General features: G+C 37.3%; 1 protein-coding gene across 1 annotated transcript in view; it reads left to right on the top strand.

Annotated features, from left to right (window-relative positions):
- LOC308418848 (vomeronasal type-2 receptor 26-like) overlaps window positions 1-13183 on the top strand; it is a gene marked incomplete at both ends in the record, with an annotated part of 67506 nt that extends 54323 nt beyond the window's left edge. The window contains one exon of the mRNA XM_080914406.1: window positions 12294-13183. Within this exon, the coding sequence (XP_080770532.1) occupies window positions 12294-13183 (890 nt within the window). The remainder of the gene's footprint in view (window positions 1-12293) is intronic.
- Window positions 13184-15495: the final 2312 nt, after the last annotated feature.

The following is a 15495-nucleotide window of genomic DNA, read 5'->3' as shown; positions in this document are numbered from 1 at the left end:
GACCCACAACTAGTTGACAAAGATTTAAACCACCAACCTAGATAAAACAATTGACCTACAGAAACCCTTAAAATAATAATATCTACTTATTTCCAATTAAGACTACCTGGATCTAGATCCTCCCTCTCCAGCTCTATGTTGATTCTCCATTGCTCCTCCTTCTGTTTTCTCCTTTCTAAACTTTTCTCCACTTACCTTTCCTTCTCATCCAATGACAGGCTGGACTTGCCTTGCTGCATAATGACATCATCCTATATACCAAGTATAACTTTTTTTAACGACTTTATTTTGCAAAACAAAGATAAATGTACAGATTTTAAACATTTTTTGCTTAAAATTATACATTTTTGTCAGTACTGTTTTTTCAGACATTAAAATAAATTTTACATAAAACCATGTGAATATATTTTTTAGTCAGTACTTGATTTTTTTCAAGGGCTTGACAGTATGCATTGAAAACCTACTAGTTACAATAAGCGTAAAGTACATGTAAAACAAAACGCAACATGGAAATAATCAAAGTCTTCTTATTTTGTGAATATATGTATATATTTTGTTTTCTTTATTTCTTGGACTTCATACAGTCTGTTAGTTGTTTCTGGGGGAGTGCAAGCCTCTGGGGTTAGCATCCCACTATCAGTGACTGCATATTATGTCTGTTCTTTGGTGACTGGGTTATCTCACTCAGGATGATCTTCTCTAGATGCAGCCATTTTCTTAAGATTTTGGTTAAGTCATTGTTTCTGGTGGCTGAGAGTATTCCATTGTGTATATGTACCACAATTTTTGTATCCATTCGTCTTCTGAAGAACATCTAGGATCCTTCCAGCTTCTGGCTATTATAAATACAGCCGCTATGAACATTATGGTGCATATATCTTTGTTGTATATTAAAGTGTCTCTGGGGTATATGCCCAGAAGTGGAATAGCTGGGTCTTCAGGTAGTACTATATCCAATTTTCTGAGGTATCGCCAGACAGATTTCCAGAGTGGTTGTATTAGCTTGCAACCCCACCAACAGTGGAGAAGTGTTCCTCTTTCTCCACAGCCTCGACAGCATCTGCTGTCATCTGAGTTTTGGATCTTGGCCAATCTGACTGGTGTGAGGTGGAATCTTAGGGTTGTTTTGATTTGCATTTACCTGATGGCTAAGGATGTCGAGCACTTCTTCAGATGTTTCTCGGCCATTCAGTGTTCCTCAAATGAAAATGATTTGTTTAGCTCTGTACCCCATTTTTAATAGGGTTATTTGATTCTCTGGTGTCTAGCTTTTTGAGTTCCTTCTATACCTTGGATATTAGGCCTCTATCTGATGTGGTGTTGGTAAAGATATTTTCCCATTCTGTTGTTTGCCGTTTTGTTTTCTTGACGATGTCCTTAGCCTTACAGAAACTTTGCAATCTCATTAAGTCCCATTTGTTAATCTTTGACCTTAGAGCCTGAGCCATTGGTGTTTTGCTCAGGAAATTTTCTCCTGTGCCTATGTGTTCTAAGGTTTTCCCTACTTTCTCATCTAATAGTTTCAGTGTATCTGGTTTAATGTGGAGATCTTTGATCCACTTACACTTGAGCTTTGTACAAGGAGATAAGAACGGGTCTATTGTCATTCTTTTGCATGTTGTGTGCCAGTTGGACCAGCACAATTTGTTGAAAAGGCTGTCCATTTTCCATTAAATGTTTACTGCTCCTTTGTCAAAAATCAGGTGACCATATATATGAGGAATCATTTCTGGATCTTCTATTCTATTCCATTGATCCACATGCCTATTTCTGTACCAGTATCATGCAGTTTTCAGCACAATTGCCTTGTAATATAGCTTGAGGTCAGGGATAGTGATTCCCGCAGATGTTTTTTTGTTGTTGAGGATGGATTTAGCTATTCTAGGTCTTTTGTTATTCCATATGAAATTGCAAATTGATCTTTCCAATTCCATGAAGAACTGGGTTGGAATTTTGATGGGATTGCATTGAATCTGTAGATTGCTTTTGGTAGAATGGCCATTTTTAAGATGTTGATCCTTTTAATCCACGAACATGGTAGATCTTCCCATTTTCTGAGATCCTCCTTAATTTCTTTCTTTAGAGGTTTGAAGTTCTTGTCATACAGGTCCTTCACTTGCTTAGTTAGAGTCACACCAAGGTATTTCATAGTTTTTGTAACGATTGTGAAGGGTACCTTTTCTCTAATTTCTTTCTCCACATGTTTGTCCTTTGAGTATAGGAAGGCTACTGATTTGTTTAAGTTAATTTTGTATCCGGCCACTTTGCTGAACCAGTTCTCTGGTGGAATTTTTGGGGTCACTCAAGTACACTATCATGTCATCGGCAAAGAGTGATGTTTTTATCTCTTCCTTTCTGATTTGTATCCCCTTGATCTCCTTTTGCTGTCTAATTGCTCCAGCCAGGACTTCCAGTACTATGTTGAATAGGTAGGGGGAGAGTGGGCAGCCTTGTCGAGTCCCTGATTTAAGTAGGATTGCTTCAAGTTTCTCGCCATTAAGTTTGATGTTGGCTGTTGGTATGCTGTATATTGTTTTTCTTATGTTTAAATATGGGCCTTGGATTCCTGTTCTTTCCAGGACTTTTAACATGAAGGGGTGTTGGATTTTGTCGAATGCTTTCTCAGCGTCTAGTGAGATGACCATGTGATTTTGGTCTTTAAGTTTGTTTATATGGTGGATTACATTGATGGATTTCCTTATATTAAACCATCCCTGCATCCCAGGGATGAAGCCTACTTGGTCATGATGAATGATGGTTTTGATGTTTTCTTGGATTTGGTTAGCAAGGATTTTGTTGAGTATTTTTGCATCAATGTTCATAAGTGAGATTGGTCTGAAGTTCTCTTTCTTTGTAGGGTCTTTGTGTGGTTTAGGTACGAGGGTTATTGTAGCCTCAAAAAATGAGTTGGGTAATATTCCATCTGATTCTATCTTTTGGAATAGTTTGGCGAATATTGGTGTTATATCCCCAATAAATGTCTGATAAAATTCTGCACTGAACACGTCTGGACCTGGGCTTTTTTTGGTTGTGAGGCTTTTGATGACTTCTTCTATTTCTTTAGGTGTTATGGGGTTATTTAGATAGTTTACTTGGTCCTGGTTTAACTTTGGGACCTTGTATCTGTCTAGGAATTCGTCCATTTCCTCCAGATTTTCCAATTTTGTGGAGTATAAGTTTTTGTAGTAGGATCTGATGATTTCTTGAATTTCCTTAGTTTCAGTTGTTATGTCACCACTTTCCTTTCTGATTTTGTTAATTTGGATACTCTCTCTTTGCACTTTAGTTAGTCTGGCTAGGGGTTTATCAATCTTGTTGATTTTCTCAAAGAACCAACTCTTTGTTTTGTTGATTTTTTCAATGGTTCTTTTTGTTTCTATTTGGTCTATTTCTGCCCTAATTTTGATTATTTCTTGCCGTCTACTCTTTTTGAATATATCTGCTTCCTTTTGTTCTAGGGCTTTTAGCTGTGCTGTCAGGTTGCTGATGTGAGCTCTCTCCAGTTTCTTTTTGGAAGCACTTAGGGCTATGAGTTTTCCTCTCAATACTGCTTTCATTGCATCCCATAGGTTTGGGTATGTTGTGTTATCGTTTTCGTTGAATTCTAGAAAATTCTTAATTTCTTTTTTTATTTCTTCTTTGACCCTGCTATCCTTTAACAGAGCGTTGTTTACTTTCCATGTGTATGTGGGCTTTTTGTTGTCTTTGTTGTTGTTAAAGACCAGCCGTAGACCATGGTGATCTGAGAGGATGCATGGGAGTATTTCAGTCTTCTTATATCAATGAAGTCTCGTTCTGTGTCCAATTATTTGGTCAATTTTCCAGAAGGTGCCATGGGGTGGTGAGAAGAAGGTGTATTCTTTTACTTTAGCATAGTATGTTCTGTATATATCTATTAATTCTAGTTGGTTCAAAATCTCTGCTAGTTTTGCAGTGTCCTTGTTCAGTTTCTGTTTCCCTGGTCTGTCCATTGGTGAGAGTGGGGTATTAAAGTCTCCCACTATTATTGTGTGGAGTGAAATGTATTTTTTGAGCTTTAGTAGTGTTTCTTTTATGAATGTGGGTGCTTTTTTATTTGGAGCATATATGTTAAGGATTTAGAGTTCCTCCTGACAAATTTTCCCAGTAATGAGTAAAAAGTGTCCTTCTTTATCTTTTTTGATAACTTTTGTTTGGAAATTTACTTTATTCGATATTAGAATAGCCACTTCAGCTTTCTTCTTGGAGCTGTTTGCTTGGAAGTTTTTTCCCACCTTTTACTCTGAGATATTGTCTGTCTCTGTCTCTGAGATGATTTTCCTGTATGCAGCAAAAGGCTGGATTTTGTTTATGTATCCAGTCTAATAGTCTATGTCTCTTTATTGGGGAGTTGAGACCATTTATGTTAATAGATATCAAGAAATAATTGTTTCTGTTTTCTGCCATTTTTGCTTTTTTGGGTTGAGTTGTGTCTGTGTTTTTTTCTTCTTTTAGTTTTCTTGTTTAGGAGTTTTCTTGTTTTTACTAGGCTGTATTTTCCCTCCTTGTATTGGGTTTTCCACTTATAATTCGTTGTAGTGCTGGGTTTGTGGTCAGATATTGTGTGAATTTTGATTTTTCTTGAAATATCTTTGTCTCTCTATCAATAGTGATTGATAGTTTTGCTGGGTATAGCATCTTGGGCTGGCACTTGTGCTCTCTTAAGGAGTGCATGATGTCTGTCCAGGGTCTTCTAGCTTTCATAGTCTGTTGAAAAATCGGGTGTGAGTCTGATTGGTCTGCCTTTATATGTTACCTGACCTTTTTTTCTTACTGCTTTTAGTATTCTTTCTTTACTTTGGGCACTTGATGTTTTTACTATTATGTTTCGGGAGGTATTTCTTTTCTGGTCCAACCTATTTGGAGTTCTGAAGGCTTCTTTTATGCTCGTGGTCATCTCATTCTTGAGGGTAGGAAAGTTTTCTTCTATGATTTTGTTGAAGATATTTACTGTGTCTCTTAGTTGATACTCTTCTCCCTCTTCTTTTCCTATTATCCTTTGTTCGGTCTTCTCATTGTGTCTTGTATTTCCTGGACATTTTGGGTTAGGAGCTTTTTGTTTTTTGCATCTTCTCTGGCTGTTTTGTCTATGTTTGCAATGTTGTCTTTTGCCCCCGAGATTCTCTCCTCGATCTCTTGTAATCTGTTGGAAATGCTTGCTTCTGTGACTCCTGATTTCTTTTTTTGGTGTTCTGACTCTATGGTTATCTCTTTTAGCGTTTTCTTTATTGTGTCAATTTCTGTTTTAATTTCCCTCTTCCATTCCTTTATTTCTTTGGTTCTGTTTTCCTCTCGTTCTTTTAGTTCTTTGAGTGTTTTTCTTGTTTCTTCTTTTAAAGCTTCTGAATCTTTTTGCTTTTCCTCCCTTTCTTGTTTAAGTAACTCTATCAGTGTCTTGAGGCATGATTTCAGGTCTATATCTTCTTTTTCTGGAGTGTTTGGAATTCCGATGTTTGCTACTATGGGAGAGCTGGGTTCTGGTGTTGTTAGATTGTCTTGGTTTCCTTGGGATATACCCTTTCTCTTTCCTCTTGCCATTTTGTTGTCAGTGATATGTTCTTGCCTTTCCCTTGTATCTGGTCTGTGTCCCTGGTACACTTTCCGTGTGCACTCTGCAGAGATCTCTCTACTCCCCGGCAGCCCAGGTTCTGGGTGGCAGCTGGGCCAGGCTCCACTCTGCGTCCAGTAGTTGCCTCCGGGTGGAAACAGACGTTCTTAAGATCTGTTCCTGGTCACAGATGCTCAGCCTCTACGAGCTGCCTTTCCGGCTGGCAGTTGGGCTAGGCTCCGCTCTGTGTCCTGAAGTCGTCACAAGGTGGGAACAGAAGTTCCTAAGATCTGTTCCTGGTCACAGTTGCTCAGCCTGTATGAGCCGCCTTTCCGGCTGGCAGTTGGGCCAGGCTCCGCTCTGTGTCCTGAAGTCGTCTCCGGGTGGGAACAGAAGTTCCTAAGATCTGTTCCCGGTCACAGTTGCTCAGCCTGTTCGAGCCGCCTTTCCGGCTGGTTGTTGGGCCAGGCTCCGCTCTGTGTCCTCTAAGTATAACTTTATATTTGTACTTCAATACTTAAATGTTGCATGATATTAAATAATAATTTTGCTCTATTTCTAAATGTATATATATACATATACATACATATATATATATAGAGAGAGAGAGAGAGCGAGAGAGAGAGAGAGAGAGAGAGAGAGAGAGAGAGAGAGAAATAAATATTTCCAAAATGAGTTTGCAAATGTACAAGTTTATATTTACTGAACATCAGGAGATTAATTGGATGATATATACCCATTTTATTAAGTAATTCTAAGAAAAATATTTTTATCATCATCATGAATTTAGCACATTTTTGTGCTGGAAATTGAACCTGAAGCCTTAAATATGCCAAGCACATTTTCTAGACTCAGCTGCATTCACAGATCATGCCATTATTACCATCACCATAAAATGTTTTATTACATAGACTCAATTCAATCAGAACTCACCATATACCTTTGAAAATACATTAATACTGTCTTCTATGGCCCACTGGGTTTTCAGTGGTTACTAATACTACATTTTATGGTTCTTGGAACATTCAATCTATTCTTTTGTTGTAAAAGAACTGAGTTAACCAGAGACAGGTTGACTCCATGACATGTTTCAAACTAGTAATTTGGGAAACTATACCCAATTTTCTGTTTACCAGAACTGAAAAAGTGCAAAACATATCAGTTCCCCCTCAGGGGCAGACAATTAGGAAACTTCCCTATCACCTAGCCAGAGCCCACCTCATGGACATTCAAGTAGAAGATACAGAAGTTGCCTGACCACCGAACTTGAGCCAAGTATACTTGGTCAGTAAAAGACTTCACAGGTCCCCATCAACCATTCACAAAGGCACACATATGTCTGGACATGGAGGCAACCATTCAAAGGTAGAAATACCCACTTCGGATCAAAGATCTCCACATTAAACCAGATACACTGAAACTATTAGATGAGAAAGTAGGGAAAACCTTAGAACACATAGGCACAGGAGAAAATTTCCTGAACAAAACACCAATGGCTCAAGCTCTAAGGTCAAAGATTAACAAATGGGACTTAATGAGATTGCAAAGTTTCTGTAAGGCTAAAGACATCATCAAGAAATCAAAACGGCAACCAACAGAATGGAAAAAGATCTTTACCAACACCACATCAGCTAGAGGCCTAATATCCAAGGTGTACAAGGAACTCAAAAAGCTAGACACCAGAGAATCAAATAACCCTAATAAAAAATGGGGTACACAGCTAAACAAAATGTTTTCAGTTGAGGAACAACGAATGGCCGAGAAACATCTGAGAAAGTGCTGGACATCCTTAGCCATCAGGGAAATGCAAATCAAAACAACCCTGAGATTCCACCTCACACCAGTCAGATTGGCCAAGATCCAAAACTCAGATGACAGCAGATGCTGTCGAGGCTGCGGAGAAAGAGGAACACTTCTCCACTGTTGGTGGGGTTGCAAGCTAATACAACCACTCTGGAAATCTGTCCTGCGATACCTCAGAAAATTGGATATAGTACTACCTGAAGACCCAGCTATTCCACTTCTGGGCATATACCCCAGAGACACTTTAATACACAACAAAGATATATGCACCACAATGTTCATAGCGGCTCTATTTATAATAGCCAGAAGCTGGAAGGATCCCAGATGTCCTTCAGAAGATGAATGGATACAAAAATTGTGGTACATATACACAATGGACTACTACTCAGGCACCAGAAACAATGTCTTATCCAAATTCTTAAGAAAATGGAAGCATCTAGGGAATATCATCCTGAGTGAGTTAACCCAGTCACAAAAGAACAGACATAATATGCAGTCACTGATAGTGGGATGCTAACCACAGAGGATCGCACTGCCCCAGAAACAACTCACAGACTGTATGAAGTCCAAGAAATAAAGAAAACAAAAAAATATACATATATTTACAAAACAAGAACACTTTGACTATTTCCATGTTGCATTTTGTTTTGCATGTACTTTACGCTTATTGTAACTATTAGGTTTTCAATGCATACTGTCAAGCCCTTGAAAAAAATCAAGTACTGACTAAAAAAAAATATATTCACATGGTTTTATGTAAAAATTATTTTAATATCTGAAAAAACAGTACTGAAAAAAATGTATAATTTTAAGCAAAAAATGTTTAAAATCTGTACATTTATCTTTGTTTTGTAAAATAAAGTCATTTAAAAAAAAAGAAATACCCACTTCTACCTTAACACGATTTAGATTGACCCTGCAAAGTCCACTACTGTGTCTTCCATCCCGATTTATGGTAGACCCCTACATTTAAGTTCTCTGCAGAATAAATCCTCCATAGTGGTGCACCAACTGAGTCAAGAGTATCATTCTTTGCAAACCTTAGACCACTACATGGGGACTCATCTAGGATTTGCTGAAGCCCTCTAACCCAAACTGTTGAGTAGCGTTTTTTTTTTTCTTTTCTTCTTCTTCTTCTTCTTCTTCTTCTTCTTCTTCTTCTTCTTCTTCTTCTTCTTCTTCTTCTTCTTCTTCTTCTTCTTCTTCTTCTTCTTCTTCTTCTTCTTCTTTTCAAATTGGCAAGCCTGAAATTCTGATTGTCTATTGTCCTGTCTGTCTCTGTCTTTTTGTTTTGGGTTTAATATGGGCAAACTAGATAAGTATTTTGTTAGGTAGCCACAGGCTATGAAGGATGTTCATCGACTTTTCTATAGGAAGAACTTGCTAGTTCTCATATTATTTCTAAATCGTCTCAGGGTTTATGGTCTTTTCCTATGCAGAAAGGAAGACCATATTAAACAGTCTTCTGGTTTTGTTTTCATTTTCCCAGAAATGTCATTTGTCTGTCTGTGTGTATTCAGTCTGAGCTTTTTGTATTCTTGTACAAGATTTTCTTTAATTCCTAAGATGGGACAGGTGTAGAGCACCCCATAGAGCTTTGTCCTGAATCATTTAATAGAGGTGTGGAAGATTCACTTCTAGTTGTTCAGCCTAAAAAGCTAACTATCATTTGCAGTAATAAATGGCCCACTTATAAAGAAGAATGGCTCATGGAAGGAAACATTCAAAACATGATTTAATATTTATTTCTAAATTCTCTCTAAGAATTCTTTCAAAGAAATTTTCTATGAAAATTCTTTAAGAACGTTCTTCTAAAAGGTTCTTCTCTATAAAATGTTCTTCAATTCTCTAAGAAAAGGAGAATTTCTTTTCTCTTTGTCTTCAGCACTTAGGCATCTTTCAGAATACATGATCACATGGTTAAAAGTTCACCATAACTTAACACACAAATTCAAATCATAAATTAAATATGGAGTTTACAATAAAGTTGACATATATGTCCATTAAGAGTATTTATCTGGCTAAACATTCATCACCATTTACTACCTCTACAGGTTCATAGAAAGTTAAAAACCATAAATTTTGTGATTAACCTATTATTCAAGTTTCATATAGATAAACCTAGTCACTATTTTATCTTCTGTTTTTGCACCTATAGTAAGAAATTAGTTCCTTTTTTTGACCTTTGTTTAATAGTTTTACAACATCTTGGAATGTGCTCTACATTTTAGATGTATGCCTAACTCAGTAGCAATTAACTCAGGACACTTGGAGAATGGCAGAGCTCTCATTGCAGTTTTGACAACAGAAAGGATCTAATAGCAGTCCTATTATAAGTGATCTTAATAATAACTAATAAATGTTTTAGGAATTCTTACAGAATCACCATTAAGAATTAAAATATTATCTGTTCAACTATATAACATCACTACAAGGCAACGCATCTTCCTTGTTCTGCAGAAACCTGCTGAAAAGGTTAGACTCATACCTAGTGATTGTTATATATATTTAATAATAACAGAAAAAGCATATTATTAACAGAAATATTTCCTTAAATGTAGTCTTCTTGCCTTTCTTAGAGAAGCAAATCTGCAGTTAACTTTATAGTCCATGGTGGGACCATTTTGGGATGATCACCAGCTAGCTTTTAGGTTCTCTTTGATGGTTCCTGGCAAAAAAGGATATTGTCTGTGAGGGCACCAGCCACAGATTACCAGATGGCAGTATCTGGTCCAAAAGACCTCTGTTTAGTTGAAACCCTTTTGGTCACCAGCTGCACTAATCCAAATCCTCCTTCCTCTGCAGGAGAGTCTATCTTGCTCCCTCCCCTTTTTCCTTTCTCTGCTCCTGAAGATTTCTGTCCTCTGCCTTACATCTCTCCTCCTGCTACCACTGCCTGTGATCAACCAGCACAGGCAGGAAAAGGCAGAGTCCCTGACTCCGCTGACTCTCCTGACTCCACTTGGACTCTATCTCACACTTTAGCCTATATTGTTCAGAGGGCTAACTTTATTACAACTATAACACTCCATATTGCAGGACCTCCAAATGTACAGAGGAGACAACTAAAATCATATATGCTATTTACTAGTAATGGCATTCACAACTGAAAGTTGCACCTCCTTTCAATTTTTATGAAAACAATCAGTACTCATGAGTCTTTTAGATTCAGTCATGCAATTCATGGGCTCAACTGAGGCAATGGTCAGCAACTGCTCCTGGTCTTCTTCATAACAAAGAAAAAAAAGCAGCTGGCTATAAATTAGTTCTGAGAGCAAGTGGACTGCTAACTCAATTCTAAACTGATAATGATGCAGCCTTGCCCTAGGTTCAACCTAACTGATGGAGGTAAGGAGAGTTTCCAGATCTACTAACAGATTTTAATGTTGGGTCTCTGAGAAGCCACTAGACAGCTCATACATTTATCTAAGGTAAGACAGGTGTTGTAGAGAAAAAAAATGAGAACCACAAAGACTATCTAAAAAGCCTTTTTGAAGTCAATATGAGGCCAGAAGGGGACAAGAAGCCAAACTAAAATGGATGTGGGTTTTAAAACCACTATACCTCTATGTGGATGAAAAAGGGGGATAGGAAAAGAAATATTCACTTAAACATTGGGCCCATGAAAGATACTAGTAGCTTATTTATCTAAAACATAAAACAAAAAAAAAAAAATACTGGACCCGGTGGATCAAAAGCTGCCAAACTGCCACAGGATCATAGTTGTTACTCCTCTGCTGGTCAAGGATGTTGACAACATAACCATGGGACGGAGACTTGTTATCACCACCCAACATGCTATCGTGGAGATAGTCCAGAATTCACCTTTCATTCACTGTCTATAGCTAAACTGTTATACTGACATCCAGGCACCACCTGAGGACTGTAAACTGTTGAATGCTGACTTATCAAAAGTTGATTTTAACTGGCCTTATCAACATGATAGTTCCCTGTCTTTCAGCTGGATCACCTAACCAGATGTGTCTTATACATACCCCATTATCCAAACTTTGACTAGAATTTGAGCCTTTCTGAGCTTCCAAAAAAGCAATGAATGTCCTAAAGACAACACAAATCAATTATTAAAAAATTGACATTCATTATTCCCCCTTGCAGACTAAGATGCTAAGTCAAAGGGTCCTTATTTCTGACAATAACTCATGATTTTTAGGTCTCAATTGACTGCTTACCTAGTAAATAAGACTTAGGGAGAGAATGTGATGGATCAATGATTCAATTCAATTACAAATCATAGATTGCAATGAGATAATAGAGTTTTCCAGAGTCAAACTGACTCTATAACAGGCTAGCAGGTTTGGATGAAAAGGGGACAAACTCATGATGTCTTAGCCCCAGAAAAGAGCTATTGGCAGTTGATGCCTGCTGGAGAGAAAAAGTCAGTGTTCCTCAGATATGTGGTTCTGATATGATGCCCATGTTCTGGTAGGGAGGAACAATTGTTGGATGGGAATTGTATAATGAATAATTGTAGAATGAATAAATTTGTGGTGAATTTGATCAAAACATATATACATGTATGAAATTCTTAAGCAATAAAAAGGTTTTTAATGATGAAAATGTACAAAATGGAAGAAAAAGAAACTAAAAGCTCCAAAGTGTATTTTCTCTTCCTTTCATATGTAATCAAGTATAATTTTCATATTGTCTTATTAATCCTCATTTTATTTCTAAATTTCTGAATCACATTGTTCAAGTCCACTCTGAATATTTTATGGATTGAAGAGAATAAGTATTTTTCTCTAATGAAAGAAAAGTTAACTAATTCATTTATTGTTTTTCAATATGTGGTTCAGTGAATATAACCAGAGACAGTTTCTTTAGACTTCAACAATCATTCTTTTCAAGATATACATCCCATAGGTACATCTGGGAAATGTAATAAGCCAATCTGCTTCCCTTTCAGATATGGATCAATGCATCAAGTGTCCTGAGGATCAGTATCCAAATGCGCAGGGAGATCAGTGTCTCCCTAAAATTATAGCATTTTTGTCTCACCAAGATACTCTAGGAGCTGTTTTGATCTCTGTAGCTATTAGTTTATCAATACTTTCAGGCATGATTTTAGTATTATTTATCCACTATCGGAACACACCCATTGTCAGAGCAAATAACAGAAATCTCAGTTATCTCCTTCTGGTTTCATTAATGCTCTGCTTCCTTTGCTCATTACTATTCATTGGCCAACCTAGGACAGTCTCTTGTGTCTTGAGACAAGTGAATTTTGGGGTTGTATTTTCTGTTGCTGTTTCTGCTATCTTGGCAAAGACGTTCATTGTGGTTGTAGCCTTTAGAGCTACTAAACCAGGAAGCACCTTAAAAATGTGGACGGTGACCCGACTCTCAAATGCTATAGTCTTCTGTGGTTCCATTATTCAAGTGTGCATCTGCGCAGTCTGGCTGGGAACCTATCCCCCTTTCCCAGATGTCGACATGCAGTCAGAGTTTGGGCAAATCATCCTCCTGTGTAACGAGGGCTCCACCATTGCCTTCTATTGTGTTGTGGGGTACTTGGGCTTTCTGGCCAGTCTGAGCTTGCTTATTGCTTTTCTGGCAAGAAGTCTGCCTGACAGCTTCAATGAGGCAAAAACAATTACATTCAGCATGCTGGTTTTCTGCAGTGTGTGGATTTCTTTTGTACCCACTTACCTGAGCACCAAAGGCAAAACCATGGTAGTTGTGGAGATTCTTTCAATTCTGGCCTCCAGTTCTACCTTATTGGGCTGTATATTTCTTCCCAAATGCTATGTAATTCTACTGAGGTCAGGTGGCCATACTAGAAAGTTCTTTAACTGACTTTTTCCTTATGGCAAAAAGTTAATTACAATTTCTGTAAAATGAACTATGTAGAAATACAGAAAGAATGACGTGAAATCAATGTACTTTTACTGACAATGGCAACTGTTATGTAAACAAGAATCTTCTATCACTGGAGATAACCAGACACAGAAAATAAAAACATATTCCTCAATTGAGAACTTTTTGTTTAAGTCTGTACCCCATTTTTAAATAGGGTTGTTTGATTCTCTGGTGACTCGCTTTTTGAGTTCTTTGTATACCTTGAATATTAGGCCTCTATCTGATGAGGGTTAGTAAATATCTTTTCCCACTCTGTTGGCTGCCGTTTTGTTTTCTTGACAGTGTCTTTAGCCTTACAGAAACTTTGCAATCTCATTAAGACCCATTTGTCAATCTTTGACCTTAGAGCTCAAGTGACTGGTGTTCTATTCAAGAGATTTTCTCCTGTGCCTATGAGTTCTAAGGTTTTTCCTACTTTCTCATCTAATACTTTCAGTGTACCTGGATTAATGTGGAGATCTTTGATCCACTTGCATTTCAGCTTTGTGCAAAGAGATAAAAAAGGGTCTATTCTCATTCTTCTGCATGTTGAGTGCCAGTTGGACCAACACCATTTGTTGAATAGGCTGTCCTTTTCTATTGAATGATTACAACTCCTTTGTCAAAAATCAGGTGACCAAATACGTGAAGGCTCATTTCTGGATCTTCTATTCTATCCCATTGATCAACGTGCTAATTTCTGTACCAGTACCATGCAGTTTTCAGCACAATTGCCTTGTAATATAGCTTGAGGTCAGGGATAGTGATTCCCGCAGATGATTTTTTGTTGTTGAGGAGGGATTTTGCTATTCTAGGTCTTTTGTTATTCCAGATGAAATTGCACATTGCTTCTTCCAAGTAAATGAAGAACTGCGTTGGAATTTTAATGGGGATTGCATTGAATCTGTAGATTGCTTTTGGTAAGATGGTCATTTTAAAAATGTTGATTCTTCCAATCCATGAGCATGGGAGATCTTTCCATTTTCTAAGATCTTCATCGATTTCCTTCTTTGGAGGTTTGAAGTTCTTGTCATACAGGTCCTTCACTTGCTTAGTAAGAGTCACACCAAGGTATTTCATATTTTGTGTCTATTTTGTGAAGGGTATCTTTTCCCTAATTTCTTTTTCCACATGTTTGCCCTTTGAATATAGGAAGACTACTTATTTGTTTAAGTTAATTTTATATCCAGGCACTTTGCTGAACTTGTTTATCAGATATAGGTGTTCTCTGGTGAAATTTGTGGGGTTGCTTAAGCACACTATCTTGTCATCTGCAAATAGTCATGTTTTTACTTCTTCCTTCCCAAATTGTATTCCTTTGATTTCCTTTTGCTGTCTAATTGCTCATGCCAGGACTTCCAGTACTATGTTGAATAGGTAGGGGGAGATTGGGCAGTCTTCTTGAGTCCCTGATTTTAGTGGGATTGCTTCAAGTTTCCCACAGTTAAGGTTAGCTGTTGGTTTGCTGTATGTTGCTTTCATTATGTTTAGGTATGGGCCTTGGATTCCTGTTCTTTCCAAGACTTTTAACATGAAGGGGTGCTGAATTTTGTCAAATGCTTTCTCAGCATCTATTGAGATGACCATATGTTTTTATTTTTTTATTTGAGTTTGTTTATATGGTGGATTACATTAATGGATTTCCATATGTTAAACAATCCCTGCGTTCCAGTGATGAATCCTACTTGATCTTGGTGAATGATTATTTTGATGGGTTCTTTGATTCTGTTTGCAAGGATTTTGTTGAGTATTTTTGCATCAATGTTTATAAATGAGATTGGTCTGAGGTTATCTTTTCTTGTAGGGTCTTTGTGTGGTTTAGGAACGAGGATTATTGTAGCCTCAAAAATGAGTTAGGTAGAGTTCCATCTGATTCTACTTTGTATAATAATTTGGAGAGTATTTGTATTAGATTGTCAATAAATATCTGATAAAATTCTGCACTGAACCCATCTGGACCTGGGCTTTTTTGGTTGGGAGGCTTTTGATGACTGCGACTATTTCTTTAGGTGTTATGTGATTATTTAGATGGTTTTCCTGGTCCTGATTTAACTTTACTATCTTTTATCTGTCTAGGAATTCAGCTATTTCCTCCATGTTTTCTAGCTTTGTTGAGTATAGGCTTTTGTAATAGGATCTGATGATTTCTTGAATTTCCTCAGTTTCTGTTGTTATTTCTCCACTTTCCTTTTCTGATTTTTTTTTAATTTGGATACTCTCTCTTTGCTGTCTAGTTAGTATGGGTATGGGTTTTTCAATCTTGCTAATTT

This window comes from Micromys minutus (genome assembly GCF_963924665.1).
Source record: "Micromys minutus genome assembly, chromosome: 3".
Lineage (NCBI taxonomy): Eukaryota > Metazoa > Chordata > Mammalia > Rodentia > Muridae > Micromys > Micromys minutus.
This window is presented reverse-complemented; position numbering and strand designations above follow the sequence as displayed.